The 18,147-nt window shown below is 32.0% G+C and overlaps 2 protein-coding genes across 4 annotated transcripts in view; one reads left to right on the top strand and one right to left on the bottom strand.

Moving 5' to 3' along the window:
• LOC126824790 (uncharacterized protein KIAA2013 homolog) overlaps window positions 1–10,630 on the bottom strand; it is a 28,220-nt gene extending 17,590 nt beyond the window's left edge. The window contains exons 1-6 of the mRNA XM_050554178.1: window positions 10,465–10,630; window positions 7,298–7,392; window positions 3,596–3,718; window positions 2,343–2,471; window positions 1,053–1,111; window positions 419–511 (exon numbers count right to left, since the gene is read on the bottom strand). Coding sequence (XP_050410135.1) covers window positions 419–511; window positions 1,053–1,111; window positions 2,343–2,471; window positions 3,596–3,718; window positions 7,298–7,392; window positions 10,465–10,592 — 627 coding nt within the window. The 5' untranslated portion in view covers window positions 10,593–10,630. The remainder of the gene's footprint in view (window positions 1–418; window positions 512–1,052; window positions 1,112–2,342; window positions 2,472–3,595; window positions 3,719–7,297; window positions 7,393–10,464) is intronic.
• LOC126824789 (Bardet-Biedl syndrome 2 protein homolog) overlaps window positions 1–18,147 on the top strand; it is a 37,039-nt gene that overhangs the window by 6,617 nt on the left and 12,275 nt on the right. Inside the window, exons 1-10 of one of the 3 annotated variants that reach the window (XM_050554174.1) lie at window positions 10,850–10,948; window positions 11,721–11,889; window positions 12,627–12,845; window positions 13,608–13,733; window positions 14,003–14,065; window positions 14,321–14,398; window positions 15,177–15,281; window positions 15,770–15,856; window positions 16,707–16,784; window positions 17,118–17,184. In XM_050554174.1, coding sequence (XP_050410131.1) covers window positions 11,773–11,889; window positions 12,627–12,845; window positions 13,608–13,733; window positions 14,003–14,065; window positions 14,321–14,398; window positions 15,177–15,281; window positions 15,770–15,856; window positions 16,707–16,784; window positions 17,118–17,184 — 940 coding nt within the window. In that variant the 5' untranslated portion in view covers window positions 10,850–10,948; window positions 11,721–11,772. Of the gene's footprint in view, window positions 1–10,849; window positions 10,966–11,720; window positions 11,890–12,626; window positions 12,846–13,607; window positions 13,734–14,002; window positions 14,066–14,320; window positions 14,399–15,176; window positions 15,282–15,769; window positions 15,857–16,706; window positions 16,785–17,117; window positions 17,185–18,147 lie in introns of those variants that run through there. The other 2 variants (XM_050554175.2, XM_050554177.1) reach the window with 2 other exon arrangements.

The following is an 18,147-nucleotide window of genomic DNA, read 5'->3' as shown; positions in this document are numbered from 1 at the left end:
CACAGTTCCTTGCCAGGCTTCTCCGGAACTTTGTGGTTGGCGTGCGAGCACTTTATTCACAAAGCCACTGTAGCTCCTATGCAACTTAAGACATTTGTTCTTGATAATCATAATTGGACTGAACGATCATCAATTGACTTTACAATGACTTATATGAACTTTTATTTACATATACTATACTGTAATTGAGGTAAATTATTATTCTAGAATGACATTTAGTAATCATGAAAGTCAATTGCTATTCTGCATATATTATGAGATAAATGTAGAGCTTTGAATTGTGATGTAATAAGTCATTTAGTTTCAGTTGTCAGGTTGTCAATTTAAATCATATTTCTGGTGATCATTGTAAAAAAAAAAATAATATCTACAAATGAACTTGTGATACAGTGGCAAACATAAAGAAATAATAACATACAGTAGGATTTGAAATGTGGATATCTTGTATTAAGACTGATGGTCTGGATCTATGGGCATATAACTCTGATTCCATTTGTACACAATGCCATGACTGAAAAATACACACAAAAAAAGTGATGATAATGTTGAACTGTTTTACAAATAAATATGAATTTATGTTGACCTCCTTCAGATTAATTTCATTAGCCATTAATTTCTTACCTATTTTTTATAAATATTTTTATTCAGTAAATATCTGAATTTGGATTGGGGAACAGGCTATGCCTATGTGTAAACCCTCTCTCTGATATAATTACATGTACACAGTATAAATATGTAGTATATATACATACATACATATATAATTACATAAATATAGAACATATGGAAAACACATAATGGAAGATATAAAGAGACATTTTTTATTAATATTTTAATAGGTTGAAATTTATTCTGAAAGTAGTGTTTGGTATTGGTTGTGGGGTATGGTAAGGCGTACACAGTGTACAACCATCTAACACCTCCAAATCTCACAAACCAGTTGAGAGAGGCGAGGATATAATATGATGATTGCATGGTGTGTAGGGCTGAAAATAACTTAAGAATTATTTTATGAAGATTTAAATCCTATCTTACAGTAATTTAAATCTCACCTGTTTTAGTGCCTGCATTCGATGAGCAATACCAGATTTTAAATCCAATACAAAGGCATCTGAAATGATTTAAGAAATTTTTTTAAAAAATGTGTATACAACAAGAGTCTCTTACATCTAATAAAGCACAGCATAAACCTTTCATAACAAAACACAACACAAGGTATATATGGATATAACTACTTCTCTATTATTTAATAACGACGTTTCGTAACACATCACATTTTGTTGTGTTTTGTTTTGAATAGTTAACCCTGTTCTAGATGTCATTTAAAAAATTAACATAAACCTTGTCGACAAGAGGTTTAATCCCTCGGTATAATAACTCTATATGAGATGTATAGGGTCTATCTATATTCTACATATATAATATCCGACCATGCAGTAATTGTTCTATGTAGTAACCAAGCATGGGGTAATTCATTTTGAATAACAGGTTATCATTCTGAATAATAGGTTATCATTCTGAATAATGGGTTATTGTTCTGAACAATAGGTTACTGTTCTGAACAATAGGTTTTTATTCTGAACAATAGGTTATTATTCTGAATAATAAGTGATTATTCAGAAAAATAAGTGATTATTCAGAAAAATAAGTGATTATTCAGAATAATAGGTGGTTATTCTAAATAATAGGTGGTTATTCTAAATAATAGGTGGTTATTCTAAATAATAGGTGGTTATTCTAAATAATAGGTGGTTATTCAGAATAATAGGTGGTTATTCTACATAATAGTTGATTATTCAGAATAATAATTGGTGATTATTTAGAATATTAGGTGATTATTCAAAATTATAATTGATTGTTCAGAATTATAATTGATTATTTAGAATAATAAATGATTATTCAGAATACTAATTGATTATTCAGAATACTAATTGATTATTCAGAATTGATTATTCAGAATAATAATTGATTATCAGAACAATAATTGATTATTCAGAATAATAATTGATTATTCAGAATAATAATTGATTATTCAGAATAATAATTGATTATTCAGAATAATAATTGATTATTCAGAATAATAATTGATTATTCAGAATAATAATTGATTATTCAGAATAATAATTGATTATTCAGAATAATAATTGATTATTCAGAATAATAATTGATTATTCAGAATAATAATTGATTATTCAGAATAATAATTGATTATTCAGAATAATAATTGATTATTCAGAATAATAATTGATTATTCAGAATAATAATTGATTATTCAGAATAATAATTGATTATTCAGAATAATAATTGATTATTCAGAATAATAGGTGATTAATTTGTAATACCTTTAACATCTTTATGTTCCACATTTATACCAACAACAGGATAGAATTGAACTGGTAATGATAATGCTCTGTTAAGTCGCACAAACAAACCATTTTCTGTTCCAAATGCTGCTGCTATATAACCATTACCTACAATATCACAAAACACACAAATTTAATATAATCTTTAACTGGAGATCAGCTTGTATATCTAAAAAATAAACAATTCACGAATGAAAAATAAATCATTTACTAGTACTACCATAAAACAAGTAATTAATGTGAGCTTGAGTTATGTGCAACCTATCACCAGTCACATTTCAATATGCCGTTTTGTTCTCTAACATTGATAAAGTATGGAGTACAATGTAGTTATCCATTAAATCGGTAGCATTGTCAAACATAACAACTCTCAAAAAAGGCAGTAATCAATAGTGATTAAATAGATGAGAGATTAATCAAAATCATTGATAAAAATATGATGTCATTAGTTGGTAAATATGGTGTCCAACCAGTACTTACATGTACATGAATGTTAAAATTCCAAGAAGTCAATAATTATCTTGGACAAGAATAGAGTGTGGTGAATGGCATTAATTTCAAAACACATGCTGACCGAAAGCAGGTCAAATTAATTTCATAAGGCATAAAATTATGGCAGTGGCTATTGTTACGACGAGTAGTAAACATAGTCCTCAGGCTATTGTTACGAAGATGCTTTCACAGCCCTCCATCGGATAAGTTAAAAACTGAATAGTCTTAAAAATAGTCCTAACCCTAAACCCTAACCCTTCACATCTCTCAATTGCTGACTTCAGTTCTAAAAAAGGTTGAAAATACTGCTCCTTTTTCAAAGCTGGTGTTGGGGAGATTGGTAGCCATTTTGGAATTCGTTCTAAACTTGGCTCAGACTCGTCGTAACAATAGCCACTTACTAAAATTATTGTCTCACAGCATATAGTTAGAGGGACACAGTATTTGAGTGGTTATGTAATGTTGGGCATATCAAAGAAAGTAAAATCTTGCAAACATGCAGACACATTGATAGACAGAGCCTTGATAGTAAGAATCAGATGACAAATGGGACAAATGACACCTTTCACTTATAAAAGCATATTGCCTTCTCTATGTTGCTGGACAAACAGGAATAATTCAAAATGGCTATTAAGCCTAATCAGTGTGTATTGCTTAAATTGATTGATTTAAGTCTACATGTATATTTGATTTAACAACCTGAAACATTGTGAAATATATACATTATATGGTTTACTTACCGGTATATGCAGGATAAACAGTTTCATCAGGTAAAGGAGGATTATGATTTATAATAGCATCATAGTTTAAAGATGCTGTATAAAATGCTTGAACTTTCTCATCAATACATCCTGATACTGCATCTGTTATAATATATAACATGTACATGTAATGTTAATGTCAACTGTTAACTATTACTGGGTTAGGGTTATAGGGGAGGGTAACGTCCACTTGACACAAACCCGGTCATTTAGGGGCTAACATATGGTTCAATTTTATTTCATGTGGGAGTCTTTATCTGTAGGAGGAAACCTGAGGACCCAGAGAGAAAACCAATGAGGTTGGACAGGCGACCCAACTCCTTGTCACATACAAGCGGGGAACCTAAACTATGCCACTTGAATTAATGGCACACCTTATGATCGAAAGTGCATGTGTTAAACCATTCAGCCACCCAACACCCCTCTGATTTAAAAAGTTCTCTATTAGTATTACTTGTAAAATTTCATTTACTCCACTTCCCCATACCACACACATTCATTTACATGTATGATCAGAAAATTAACTTTAAAGTTGGGTTGAAAACAGTATCCTGTGTCTTAATTACTTGGAAATTAAGGACCCCCTACGGACCCCAGGCATTGTGTCTATCTCTTACATGATAAGGTAGAAAAACAAAATTCAAATACTTTTGAAAGCTTATTATGTGTATACATATACAGCCTGAAGCAAGATATCATAAAAACAATAAAAAGGGAGAAGGATTTACATGTATAATAACAGCCTGAGGTATATTAGATAACATAATTATAAAAGGTACATATAGAAGTCCAATAAGAATTTTTCTATTATTTAAAAACTATAAATAGATGGCTTGTTGTCAGGCAATGGAGCATAGACACACTCAGCTAAAGTTGTCTAGGCAGTCTACATAACATATTGCCACAATGTAATCTTTTAAGTACATTACATGTAAATACAGGGCAATAACTTTCCTACTGATACACATCACAAAGTCTTACAATATGAGCATGACCGCAAGGAAGAAATAACTAATTATTTGGCTACTGTCGTTATTTTCCACACTTATCTCTGATCAAAACAAAATATATCAATTTCAACTGTCACTACCAGGCATGAAGAAATTATTGGAAAATCATGTAAACTGTTGAAATATGATAACTCATTTGCCTATTAATCAGACAGAGTAATGCATATTAATTTTGAAACAGATCAGATTATACAAATCTAAATTTTGCATACAGATCTAGTATCCTCTCAAGATTCTACAAAGTGAGCAAGTAATACAACTCTGTAAGCATTAAAGACCATGTGTAGCCAATAGTTACTATATCCACTTTACGGCAAGCTCACGCCAATCTGATTAAAATTAATTTGGCTATTAACATTTGAGTAACCGACACGCAAAAACACTTTTCAATTTTTCAATGTCGACCGTAATCCGGTTGATTGGCTGGTGACGTCACAGGCACTACACATAGTATTATTAGTATATACATTATCTATACACAATATATCACTGCCTGTACAGTATATCTCTGATATACACATCACGGTCCAATTAACAAGTGACTGGCCTAATCATAATCACCAAATTATCGTCTTGTACTGTTATAGATTAGACATTTTGTGATTGGAGTATTTTCGAGTAAATATAAAATGCTTTATCATGCCGTAGACCAATTTAAGCGTCCTTGGTTTAAAAAGGTCACATGACAGATGAAGACGACCCAAGCAATTAGTCCATTTACTGGTAATTTGGATAATAGTTGATTTCCCAAACTATCTCTATATAAGCACAGAAATACAAATAGTGCCAGTAATTTGTCATTATATTCATTATTGGCTATATAATGACAATTGCATGGGATTCATGGACATGAATATCAAATACACGTGATCATCGTGACTGAAGTTCCTGATGCCGTTTGGTGAGCTATTAAAGAGTGAATGTAATTGTTAAATACTTTTTTCATAAAGAAATTAAACAATGTTAGACAATAACCTAATCTTATCACAAACGTTTATCTATCGAATAATTTATATTCAGATTTCGTATCAAGTCCATTAAATATTGTCTAAACGCCAATCAAAAAATAATACGAGGCTACTTTATTACAAAAACATCGGTGAACAAATCTAATTGATTATTGGGTAAAAAATAATTATAAACAACTGATGAGTAATGTACGATTCAACGATTAGTTGTGGTGTGGAGAAATGTTTGCAGCAAAGTTCCCCCTTAACTTGTGTCGTTCGTTCGTGGAGTTTTAACACGTTCTATCTAGAGTGATGTCTTTGATCTGGCGAGCTAATAATAACCTAATCAGCATTCTTAATCCAACATCTTTACTTGTAAATTAATTTATAACACCATGTGTGTGCAATGCTAATCATTATCTACATCGATATGTAAATTAATTTATGGCCCCATGTCCGCAACTTTAGTCTGATTGATTAATGATAGATATTAACGACAGTACACTTTATCAATACACAAAGATAGTTAGATGACCGTTCTCAATCTCTTAATTCTAACGTATAATATTGAGATATTTTTCCGTATTTCATTTTTACTGTCGATTTCAGAGTAATGATATCAAATCCACATGCAGAAAGAAAGGCGCCGTACGATCACTACAGGAAATCGAGCTACGGATCGTCATTAAAAAATCACGCTTCAGTCATGTTTGACTTTAATGATTCATTTTGCATGACCACATCTTTTACTTCTGTACTCTTTTACTCGGGGAAATTAGAACCACAATACTCTTCTGACGAAAATATATTTCGAATCGTTTGGTCTGCACATGATGGTAGATTGGCTTTTATCAAAAAGTCACTTTAAAACACAGTTTTAAAATCGCTGTCGTGAGAAGAGAGGGCGGGACATTATAAAACAAATTCTAAATAGGATCTTAAATTGAAATAAATTACAAAACAAATTATTCCGCAGTCAATTGTTTTATTTAATTAGGGGATTATGGAGTCAGTCAAGCGTTAATGAATACACACGCCAGCTGTATATAGGTAATTAAGGAATAAACATTCTGAATATGCATTCGGTCACTGTGACGTCACTGGCGTCTGAGGGGATTAAAAGTGTTTTCAATAATTGGCAAAGTCGTTTTTATGGGAGGTCTATTTTTGCGACTTTGAGTGAAGATAGCTGAATTAATTTCAATCAGATTGGTGTGAACTTGCCGTAAAGTGGATATAGTAACCATTGGCTACACGTATCTCAAAGTTTCCAGACCCATCTTATGTGCACTTTAACAGAAACTGAATATACATGTATATTTTAGACTGGATGATCACTTTTTAATTCAGAGCACTTACACATGTACACGTACAAGATGTTATAAAAGTTAACCGTGCTTCTAGATGTCATTTAAAGATTTGTTATTAGAAATTTTGTGAAATTAAATAGGAATCTTCATCTTATTAATATAAAACATGACTATCAATCTCAAACAGAATCAACAGTAACTTCAGCCAGAGTGCTTATAATATTTATCAGTAATTATCAGACATTGATGAAATACTATTACTAATAATGAACACAAAAAGATCTGACAATTCTCTGATATAGGGATGATGACAATATATGACTACTAGTGTTTTCAAAACGGCTGATTAAAAATATCATTTAAAAGCAGACAACATGTTAAAAGTGTATATGATTAAATAGTAAAACTTACAATTCTTCTGACCATGTCCTAATCCAAATATACTAGGTCCAAGATAATAGACTAAAGCTAATAAAACCAATATACCAACAATCAATTTCCTAGATCTGAAAAATATTGAAAAAAACATTCATATAATGAGTTATAGTAATGTCAAAAATAATACAGCCAGCTGAAAAGTGAAAATCATTATCGTCATCAAACATTTTGACAAAAATTCATAAATCTGTAAAAAAGAAAAACCTCTCTAACAGAAAATTTATAGTATCGGTACATGTGTAGAAGGATTAAAAAGAATTTAGTCTACCAATACATGTAATTTAACATTGAGTCAGAGCATTTAGTCTACCGATACATGTAATTTAACATTGAGTCAGAGCATTTAGTCTACCGATACATGTAATTTAACATTGAGTCAGAGCATTTAGTCTACCAATACATGTAATTTAACATTGAGTCAGAGCATTTAGTCTACCAATACATGTAATTTAACATTGAGTCAGAGCACTTTTCTAACTACATGTATTATATTAAGGTATCGGTAGAAATGATACTCTGATTATTAAATAATAAAATATTATCTAATCACATAAAGATATCTGTTTGTTCCATGGGATCACACATCTAGATGTAAAAATCAAAAACAATATGTTCACAATAATCCAATGTGATAATTCACAGTTGAGCGTGAACTTGTTTAAAACAAATCATTAATCAACATCTCTATAATTGTGCTACTGAACCAGGCCTACTATATATGTTAATAGATGTACGTTAATAAGAAAGTGTAAACAAATGGACAAGAGATGTAGTTGATGTTTTACCACCATTTTAAAACCATCTGTTGCCAGCTATTGATTATACAATAGTCTATATCATCATCATAAAACACTATGATATTAATCCTTGCCTCTAAGTCAATAGTTTAAATAAAAACAAAATGATAGGACCTTTGTTTTAATACATTTCAATCTTTTTATGGTACATGTACATACCCAGTATACATGTTCTGATCTTACCCCTGACCAGCTGGCCTGGAAATAATTTTAGCCATTCCTGATAAAATGGCAGGTATTAATGAACTACTGTAGTACCTGTACAAGTTTGTTATACACAATTAAGTTGAAGCAGAGTCAAAACTTTATTCTGGTAACGACTGAGACAGAAGAGGTCTATATCAGACACACAAACGCAGGGAGATTAAAAGCAAAACACAACTGTCTTAAAAATGGATTAGTCCTCTAGTTGTAGTGTTAATGTGCGACTGTGCTTGCAGATAAGTACGAACACGTTCCTCCTTGATGATGATTCTAAATGTGATTATTCTTCAAAATGCAGTCAAGATATCAAGAGTTAAACTTTAAGTCTTGAGAGTACACTGAAGATATGTCAGAAGATTCAACATTTTGGTTAGGTAGATTTGTTATTCAAGTTCAAAAGAAAAAGATGCAGAGCCTTAATTATCTGCCAAAATATGTCTTATGGTGGATGTGCTGCATATTTGCTTGACAAATGAGAGAAATATGGATATATTGAACAATCTAAACTTTGAACAGTTCTGCCAATGAACGTTTAAAGAAGTTCACAAATTTTGAATTAAGACATCTTAAATCATTATCAAAGATATAATTGCACCATGGTTTGTATCTTTACAACACCTGAACAAGAAAAGTCAGTGCCAGATAAAGGTACCAAAGATAATGTGCCTTACAAAAACAGAATTTTTGTCTGACCATCTTTATGACAGATTAACAGGTGCTTTTCAAGACTTTCTGACCAGTGGAGCCAACTTTGAAAGCATTTACATTCATTTCATCACCATATGTTCAGAAAGACACTGGATATTAGAAGTCTTATGACTGTAATTCAAACTTCACAATACGATTAACATTACCATGATAACAAATGTACAATATGAAGAACAAGCACATAATCAAAGTCTTTCGAGGATTCTACTTCAAAATATTGATTCATGAAAATGTTGTCAATAAATTATAGACATCAGAACAGATCAATTATTTGATTTCCAAGATTGACAATGTTTATACCAACAGAGTATAAAGCTATCAGTTTTTTATGAAAAAATTAAATCTGGGACAATTATATTTAGACAGTATTTTAAACAATTATCAACCTATGTCTTTAGGATTATCAGCTCCCAAACCAATATTGGCTCATTACAATATTTGGAAAATTAAATTCTAAATCTCATCATGAGAACATGTACATGTACGGTAGCACAATTCACCCAAAGCCACCCAAATCCACCATCATTTCAACTCATATATACATGTACCACAATAATATATATCGATATTTGATAATATAACAGTCTTCATACCAAACTGTCATTTTTAATTTAAACCGTAACTTTTTATGTTAAAAAGCCACTCAAAATGCGATTTCCAAGCAAGCGATTTTGTGTAAGTTAATCCCTTGGTTACAACTTCTAAACTTGCTTGGAAATCACATTTTGGATGGCATAAAAAAACGGTATATTATCAAATATTGATATGAATTAATGTGATGGGATTTGTGTAGATTTGGGTGGATATGGGTAGATTTGCGTATTCCCTGCTCGTACATGTAAAACTTGGCGAAAATTTTAATTTCGAAATAAAAACAAATACTTGATAAAATGTACGTGTATGGTGCCCCACACATCTGAAAATGGGCTCTAATAAAAGTTGAATATACTTATGTGAATGTTCACCCTCAAATCAAATGACAATTTCTCAAGTGTAGGCTACACAGGTTGTCATAAATATAATTAAAAGCAGTCTATTTTTAATACACTTTAAAGATTATAACTTATTAAATGCAACATGATTGTTTATCTAATGATAATATATGGCTGGAAACATTTTACGTAAGGGCAACTAGGTAAGGGCAACTGGGCAAGGCACATTTATGTCACCATGTTGCCAAATTATCTCTTCACATTTTTTTTTTGAGGACAAATATTCCGAAATATTAAAATACCCATAAATTTGGCATAGTTTTCATTTGTCCCCTATTAAGTAAAAATTTTTTCGAAAACTATAGCATACATGTATCAATATCTGTATTATTTTTTTCTTTGATTGACTGATTATTCAATAGGCTGAATAGCAAATAATTTGTTTTCATGTTGTGTTTATTTTTGTTAACTGCTGGCTGTGGACTCGTCCAATACCTACCTACTCAATGAATTGAGAGCATTGAAGGAGTTTTGAATTCCACTTTTCAGCCACATTGGTCTAAATTTTCTAATCACTTTAAATGGACATAAACAAATTAGTTGTGCTGTTCTTAAACCATTCTTCATAGTAATCAAACTATTTCAACGTAAGAAGTCCACCATGTTGCTATTCCGCACTTGTAGACGTAATTATCCAGATTTAGATATCACATTTTTATTGATATTTTATTAACGAGCCATATAACATATATTTGGCTTAGATTCTTAATTCATTTTAGTCATCCCAAAATATATTATAAAGAGGTTACTATTATAGTATGAAAAATATAAATGATTTTAGTTATGTCTGGATAACTGATATAAAGCTGCGTGACAACCCTAGTTGAATATCCGGTTGAAATGTTTTGGTTGGAGATGAACGGGACTGAAATTGGAATTAGAAGAAAACTACGTATATCAGCGATCACATCTTTATAATACTTGTAAACACAAAATTATTGTAAATATTTCCACCCTTTCATGATATATAGGCCTGTAGCTGGCAACCCAAAATAATATGTAACAGGCATTGCCTGAGTAGAGCGAAGCTGATGTGATTGTTATCAAATATAATAAAACTAAAACCTTCATATATAAAGTTCATAATTTTCTAAAGTGATACAAATAATATTTAATAATTTCGTTTTTCTGAATTGATTTTAATTTAGATCTAAATTGTATGATTAATTTTGTTTTAAAAAAAAAGAAAAAGATAGTGTGAGAATTATTTCCATTGACATCAAAAATATGTGATGGCATTGATTAGACACGTCATAAAAAAATATTTCTATGAGATCTCACTTGGGCGAGATTTGGTAAGTTGACATGCGCATTGCCAGTCATTGATTAGACGCGTAATTTTGCTTAGACCAGATTGGTGGAGAGGAGATAACTCTATAACTCTATGTTGACAACATTCTGTGGGTGACAGCTTTATGCTCCTGTGTTACCGGAAAAGAGCTTTGCTCAAGCACCGCGCTGCTTTAGAACTTCGATCTATATTATATTATATTATAAAGCTACATGACCACTGAAATTAAATAAGATACAGTTTTGAAGTAGGCTAATAGTAATTAACCCTCTACATGTAGCAGGGTTGCATAATACCCTCTCTGGAATACTTGACGTCATCTACCAGGACTCACATTCCACATTTAATGAATGCCATGAAGTTCATGTATGAAAATAATGTTGTTTTTTTTCTTTTGATTTCAGATAACTTTTTATAATTTGATTTTGTTTACCAGTCAGTCTCACAAAAATAAAAATGTTGGTACCAATCTTCACCTTGAAATTGAACCACAAAGTTAATCCACAGATGGTAACAATAGGAAAGTTTGATGGTCTTCATACATCCTTAGCATGTGCTACTTCTGCTGGCAAGGTAATATGATACAACTTAAAGGGTCTGAAGTTAGTTTAAAATTAAATACGAACAAGTTGATGATCGATTCAAATACTAAATACTGAGCAATGAATTTGGTTTTATAATTTCTAGAAACATTATTTCTGGAAATTGATTAGCATAAGTTTCAATAGATTTTAAAACTATGAATTTCATAGGTCTTAAAATTTTGAAATTATTTATAAACTTTTTTCAAATGCATATCATAAAGATCCAACTGGGATTCAAATCTGCCACCCTCAGTGTGGAAGACTTTCACACTATCAGCTGTATAAGGGTGTCCTAACTGGTTGATTGCCAGTGGGATACACACAATATTAACCTAGATTTAAACCAGCTATGAAATATAATGTACTAAGTAAAATAAAGACAAAACAAACACATCCACACCTGAAATAGGTCCCAAATTGGGGGCCAACAGCAGCTGTGATTTGAACCTGCTAACTTCAATGTGGATTGCATACACTCTATCCAGTCATTCGACATAAGCACACTGTTCGGCTTATGGTATACACAATATTAACCAGCTTTATTCCCTCACACATATTTATAAATACATACAAGCTATTACACTTACATCTACGTTACTTTAACCTACCAGTTTACTGAAGACATTTTTCTCCAAGCTATGAGATATAAACACTTGTATCATGATTATTCTTGAACTATTGGCCCAAAAAATCGTCCATCTACCATACCCACTTTTAATTTTTCAGGTTTTTATCCATAACCCTCATAAAAGAGGTCAGAAGGGTGCCGGTCGTATGACTGGTGCAGAAGGGGATGTGAGCTTGTTAAATATTAACCAGCAGGTGGCAGCAGTCAGTGCAGGGAATTTAGTATCTGAGAGTCAGAAAGATGTCCTTGTAGTGGGAACACAGACTAATATTCTAGCTTATGATGTTGATAATAATTCTGATCTCTTCTATAAAGATGTAAGTGTTAATTGTAGTATATTAGTATGTCATAAAAAATTGAACGATGTATAATTTAAGTGTAAGAGATTTGGCTTCTTCCTACCAACTTTGACCAAATAGCAGCCATAGTCTTTGCACACTCATTAATTCACAACTTGCTCTGTTTCTTTGGCATTATAGCTCATTAGCTGCCAGACTCTCTCACAGCATGGCTTGATAGAGTAGTGATGCTTTTTCTCTGATTTTATGGAAGGTAGGAGCACACAATCGTAGTAATCTGTTATGTTGTATGAGTTCGATCCCAAGCTCACCTGGGAGGTTGGATGGCTGAATGGTTAGCACGTGCGCGCTGTATCATAAAGTCTGTCATTGAGTCAACTGGCATGGTTTCGATTCCCCGGTTGTACGTGACAAGGAGTAGGGTCGTCTGTCCAACCTTGTGGGTTTACTCCGGGTCCTACTGTTTCCTCCCATTGCTAAAGACCCCTACGTGCAAATTGATTATGGAAATAAAATTGAACCATATGTTAGTCCCGAAATGACCTAGTTTGTGTCGAATGGACGTTAACCCCATTTCTCTCCAAGCTCACCTCTGTAACGTTGTAGGCTTTCTCTTGCTTCCTGCCACTGCCAAAAACCTCTGCACTGTAATGGATTATTGAAATAAAATGTCTGTATGTAATCTATGCCTAAGATCTAGGCAATTGCTTTCCGACAGGAGAATCCAGTTACTGTACATTTATATATAATTTTAATGATGAGAACATTGTATATTTGTAGACTACAGATGGATCTAATGCTGTTGTTATTGGTCGATTAGGTTCTATAGAAACACCATTAGCTATTGTAGGAGGTAACTGTTCTATACAAGGCTTTGACCAAGATGGAAATGATGCATTCTGGACTGTAAGTATTACTATTTTATTCACTTTATTACACATTTGTTGATTTTATTTTTCCCGGATGCCATATTGACTTATAATTACAAGGTATGGCTTCAATAAACAAAAGCAAAGAAGGTCAGTCAGATCATTCAAATAAAGTACTGCCAAAAAATCTCCATTTTACAACATTCAGAACTCAAAATTCTATGGCAAATGTACTGCATGCCTTTCAGAAGTAATTATAGATATAGAACATTATTATACATATAAAACATTATTATGATATTTCAGGTTACTGGTGATAATGTTTGTTCTTTAGCTTTAATAGATTTTAATGGTAATAATCAAAATGAGGTAAGTTTATTGAATGGAGGTCATTTTGAATAATGTGACCACTAAATCCTACCTGTTTGGTTTAGCATAACATTCTCTGTTACAGAATGGGATATAGTAGTAAATATTTGGCTAGTTTCTACTCATTAACGATTAAGTCTTTGTAAATTTTTATGCATCATAGTTGGATCATTAATTTATGACAAATATGCTGTTATCTACATTTTCCAAAAGTCAGGGAAATCTTGAAATGAACTTTAATATTTTTCATTTCAGCTTGTTGTTGGATCTGAAGATTTTGATATTCGAATATTTAAAGAAGATGAAATTATTGCTGAAATGACCGAGACGGAAGTACGGCATGTTTTCAATATACTAATTACTGTTTCAGACACTATATAATTCTATTTTTAGCAACAAGAATATTTCAAGTACCACATTGCCCGTTTAGTTTTTTTGGGGGTAGCGAATGGTTAGCGCATGCACGCTGCATCATAAGGTCTGTCATTGAGTCAGCTGGTGTGGTTTGATTCCTTGATTGTATGTGACAAGAAGTAGGGTCATCTGTCTAACCTCGTCGGTTTTCTCCGGGTCGTCTGGTTCCTCCTACTGCTAAAGACCCCTACGCGCAAGCAAATTATTGAAAAAAAAAATATGTTAGTCCCAAAATGACCTAGTTTGTGTCGAGTGGGCGTTAAACCCACCTTTTCTCTCTGTCATTGAGTCATGTGCATGGTTTCGATTCCCCTCTTGTATGTGACAACAAGAAGAGGTACCTGTCCAACCTCATTGGTTTTCTCCAGGTTTCCAGTTTCCTCCCACTTCTAAAGACCAATACCCCATAAAATTGAACCATATGTTAGTCTCGAAATGACCTACTTTATGTTGAGTGGACGATAAACCCCATTTCCCTCTCCCACCATTTAGTTTAATCTGTAAATGACAATCTGAAGTCAGCTTCTTTTGTCAGAAAAAGCAGTTTAATGGTTTAGAGATGTGTTGAACACCCATGTTATTCCAAAATCTACCTTATAACCAACCTTGCTAAATTTATATCAAAATCTACCTTATAACCAACCTTGCTTAGTTATAATATAACTACATATACTGATACATGTATATTATTTTACAGACTATAACAGCTCTTTGTCCTATGAATGATGGAAAGTTTGGTTATGCTTTATCTAATGGTACAGTAGGAGTATATGAAAAAACTTCTAGATACTGGAGAATAAAGGTGACTATTTAGTTATTTATTTAATTTTAATAGTAACTGCAGGGGGATTATACCACAAATAAACAATTACAGATGAGAAACATACGTACAGGACATAATACACAGACACCTCAAACAATCAAGTGAATGGATCTGAAGGTTGGCCATAGGAGACCAGTGCGCTGTTAGTCATAGGATTGTAGTGATACAGGCTTCAATCAAAATGAAAACAAACTAATGACAAGGGAAGCAATCCAAGAAAAACGTGTGATTATAGAAATATGGTTAAAAATTAATTGCATGTGAACTAAAAAGTTATTGTAGTTACAAAAAATATATCTTTATACCAAGGTTTCCCAATTTGTGATCTACCAGTTAATTTGGAAGTGTAAATTTCTTCATTGTAATTTATTTGTTAGAGAAGTTGAGATACAAAAGTCTATTCCAGGCCATTAGTGTATATTTTATTTGTAGATGTAGTACAATTTGAATGGGATTAAATATTTCAGTCTAAGAATCATGCTGTAGCGATAGAAAGTTTTGATCTGGATGCTGATGGTGTACAGGAACTTATAACGGGTTGGAGCAATGGAAAGGTAATACAAATCTTAAGAACAGAGTTGATAGTGCCTTGTCACAAATCATAGATGCCATATATTGTATCATATTCAACCTTGATTTTAAAGTAGCTAAGTCTCTAACTCAATATCATCCAAAGTCTTCGACATTGAAAACACGAATTATTTGCCAATTTAAATCAACATTGATGTTGTGATCTTCTTACAAGGAAAAGATGTGCCTCTGATATCCAATATTTAAGACAAAATAAACATTTTACCATTGGTACGCAAATCGTGTACCATAATGCGTTTCAGGGCCATTTGTTACAAAGAACTTGAAGAATGAGGCTAGACATATTCCACAAGTCATGTCAAATGCCATATTCTTATCTGGAGAGTATGTGCAATAAATACTGTGGGTGTAGACTGGAATAACCAGTAAAAACAGAAACAATAGAATGTAAATCAGATTATATACATTCATATTACATTATTATATGCGCTGTTACCCATTTGTGTCAGTTTCTAGGCCCCAAATATTAGCGATTTAGCTCCTTTAAAGCATATTTTTTCTCAATCTGTGCCAACAGGATTATTAAACCCCCATTTCTCAATCTCTTTGTATTATACATGCTGGTAAATGGTAGATGAAAGAGCCACCTATGAGTTTCACCGAATCTTTTCAAGGGCCTCTTTGTAATCCAATTTCCTTAATTAAATGTTAAATAATCCATTTAATAATACATTTAAGTGTCTTAGAAAATTTGAAATTTTTCCAAAACTGCAAATGAATCATGACTTTAATAAGTATGTAATTAAACTGATTAGAATAACCTCATTATAATTACAATTGATAATATAGTACATTGTTGTTATTGTTATACAGATTGATGCTAGAAGTGATAGAACGGGGGAAGTTATTTTTAAAGATAACTTTACACATTCTTTAGCTGGTATTGTTCAGGTAATCCATTAATTATTTATTAAAGACAATTCAGTCTTGTAAAATATATGGTCATAATTCTAGAGGTCATTAATGAGCCCCTCTCAACTCAACTAATGCTTTCTGTCTCTCAACAGACCAGTCCATAGTGAAGGAATAGGGCGAGGGAGGGGGAAGGGGATTTAAAGTTAAACCCCTCTACCAGTTGTTGAAAAGAATTTAATTTTTTCATGCAAGACCTTAAGGTGGTTTCATTTCAAATATTTTCCAAAAATCCCAGTTAGAGGATTGGATGGAATTTTTGCAACTAATTAGTAAAACATATTGTAAATAATTATGTTTTTTTTTTTGTAGGGAGATTACAGAATGGATGCTTCAGCAACATCAGATCAACTTATTTGTGTTTCAACAGAAGGAGAGGGTATTTTATTTTTATACAAATCTCACAAAATATTTATAATCCTTAATGTTATGGCTAAACAGTTTTGAAATATTAAGTAGTTAACCATTCTTTCTTCCATTACTATGTATTTTGTCCCTCGCCTTTCGAAAAAAGCAGGGGCCTATACTATTAAAATGGGTATGTCCATCCATCCGTCACTTTTCTTGGAACACGATAACTCTCCTTTTAATTGAGATATAATGTTCAAACTTGGTGTATGTGTTTATTAGATGAATGCCTTGACAGTGTTCGATCATGATTAATGTATAGTTTTACTACCAGGTACTTCAAAACCTTGACTGAGTTTGATCATGAACATTTCTGCTTTGGCTAAGTATAGATAATCAGTTTCATTGCTCAATACTTGTCAAAAAGATAAATGTGCAATTAATTAGTATCTGTCATTTATTTATTTTGGGAATGCGACGGGGGACATCAGCCTCATTGTTGGCTTGTTTCCCACTGCTAAAGACCTGAATGCAAATTAATGAAATAATAGTCCAGAAATAACCTAGTTTTTAATGAGTGGATGTTTATACACATTTCTCACCTTCTTTAAAGACGGATTCATCCCATTTATTAGGTCTCTAAATGCTGTTGATAGTCCAGTAATTACCTTCTTTCATCTCATTTCTTGGGTCTCTTAATGTTGTATCTTTAAACCACTTCAACAAAACTATTATCATCATAAAATCACATATTGTTCTGAATTGTTTTAAACAAATATCATTTGGAGGTAGAAAAAGAGAAATGAAAAAGCCTTCGAAGGAGAAGGATGCATTTATATTCTAATCAGAACTTTCTCTTTTACTCTTTTCATTTATATTCCCAGTTTATGTGATATTCTTTTCAATCTTTTTCCAATTTTAAAGTTGATAGTTTAATTTGCCTCATAATATTTTGATAAATTACAACTTTACCTACAGAAGGATAAGAGCCGAC

The sequence above is a fragment of the Patella vulgata genome, chromosome 6 (assembly GCF_932274485.2).
Source record: "Patella vulgata chromosome 6, xgPatVulg1.2, whole genome shotgun sequence".
NCBI lineage: Eukaryota > Metazoa > Mollusca > Gastropoda > Patellidae > Patella > Patella vulgata.
The sequence above is the reverse complement of the archived record's forward strand: the minus strand, read 5'-3'. Positions and strand labels throughout refer to the sequence as shown.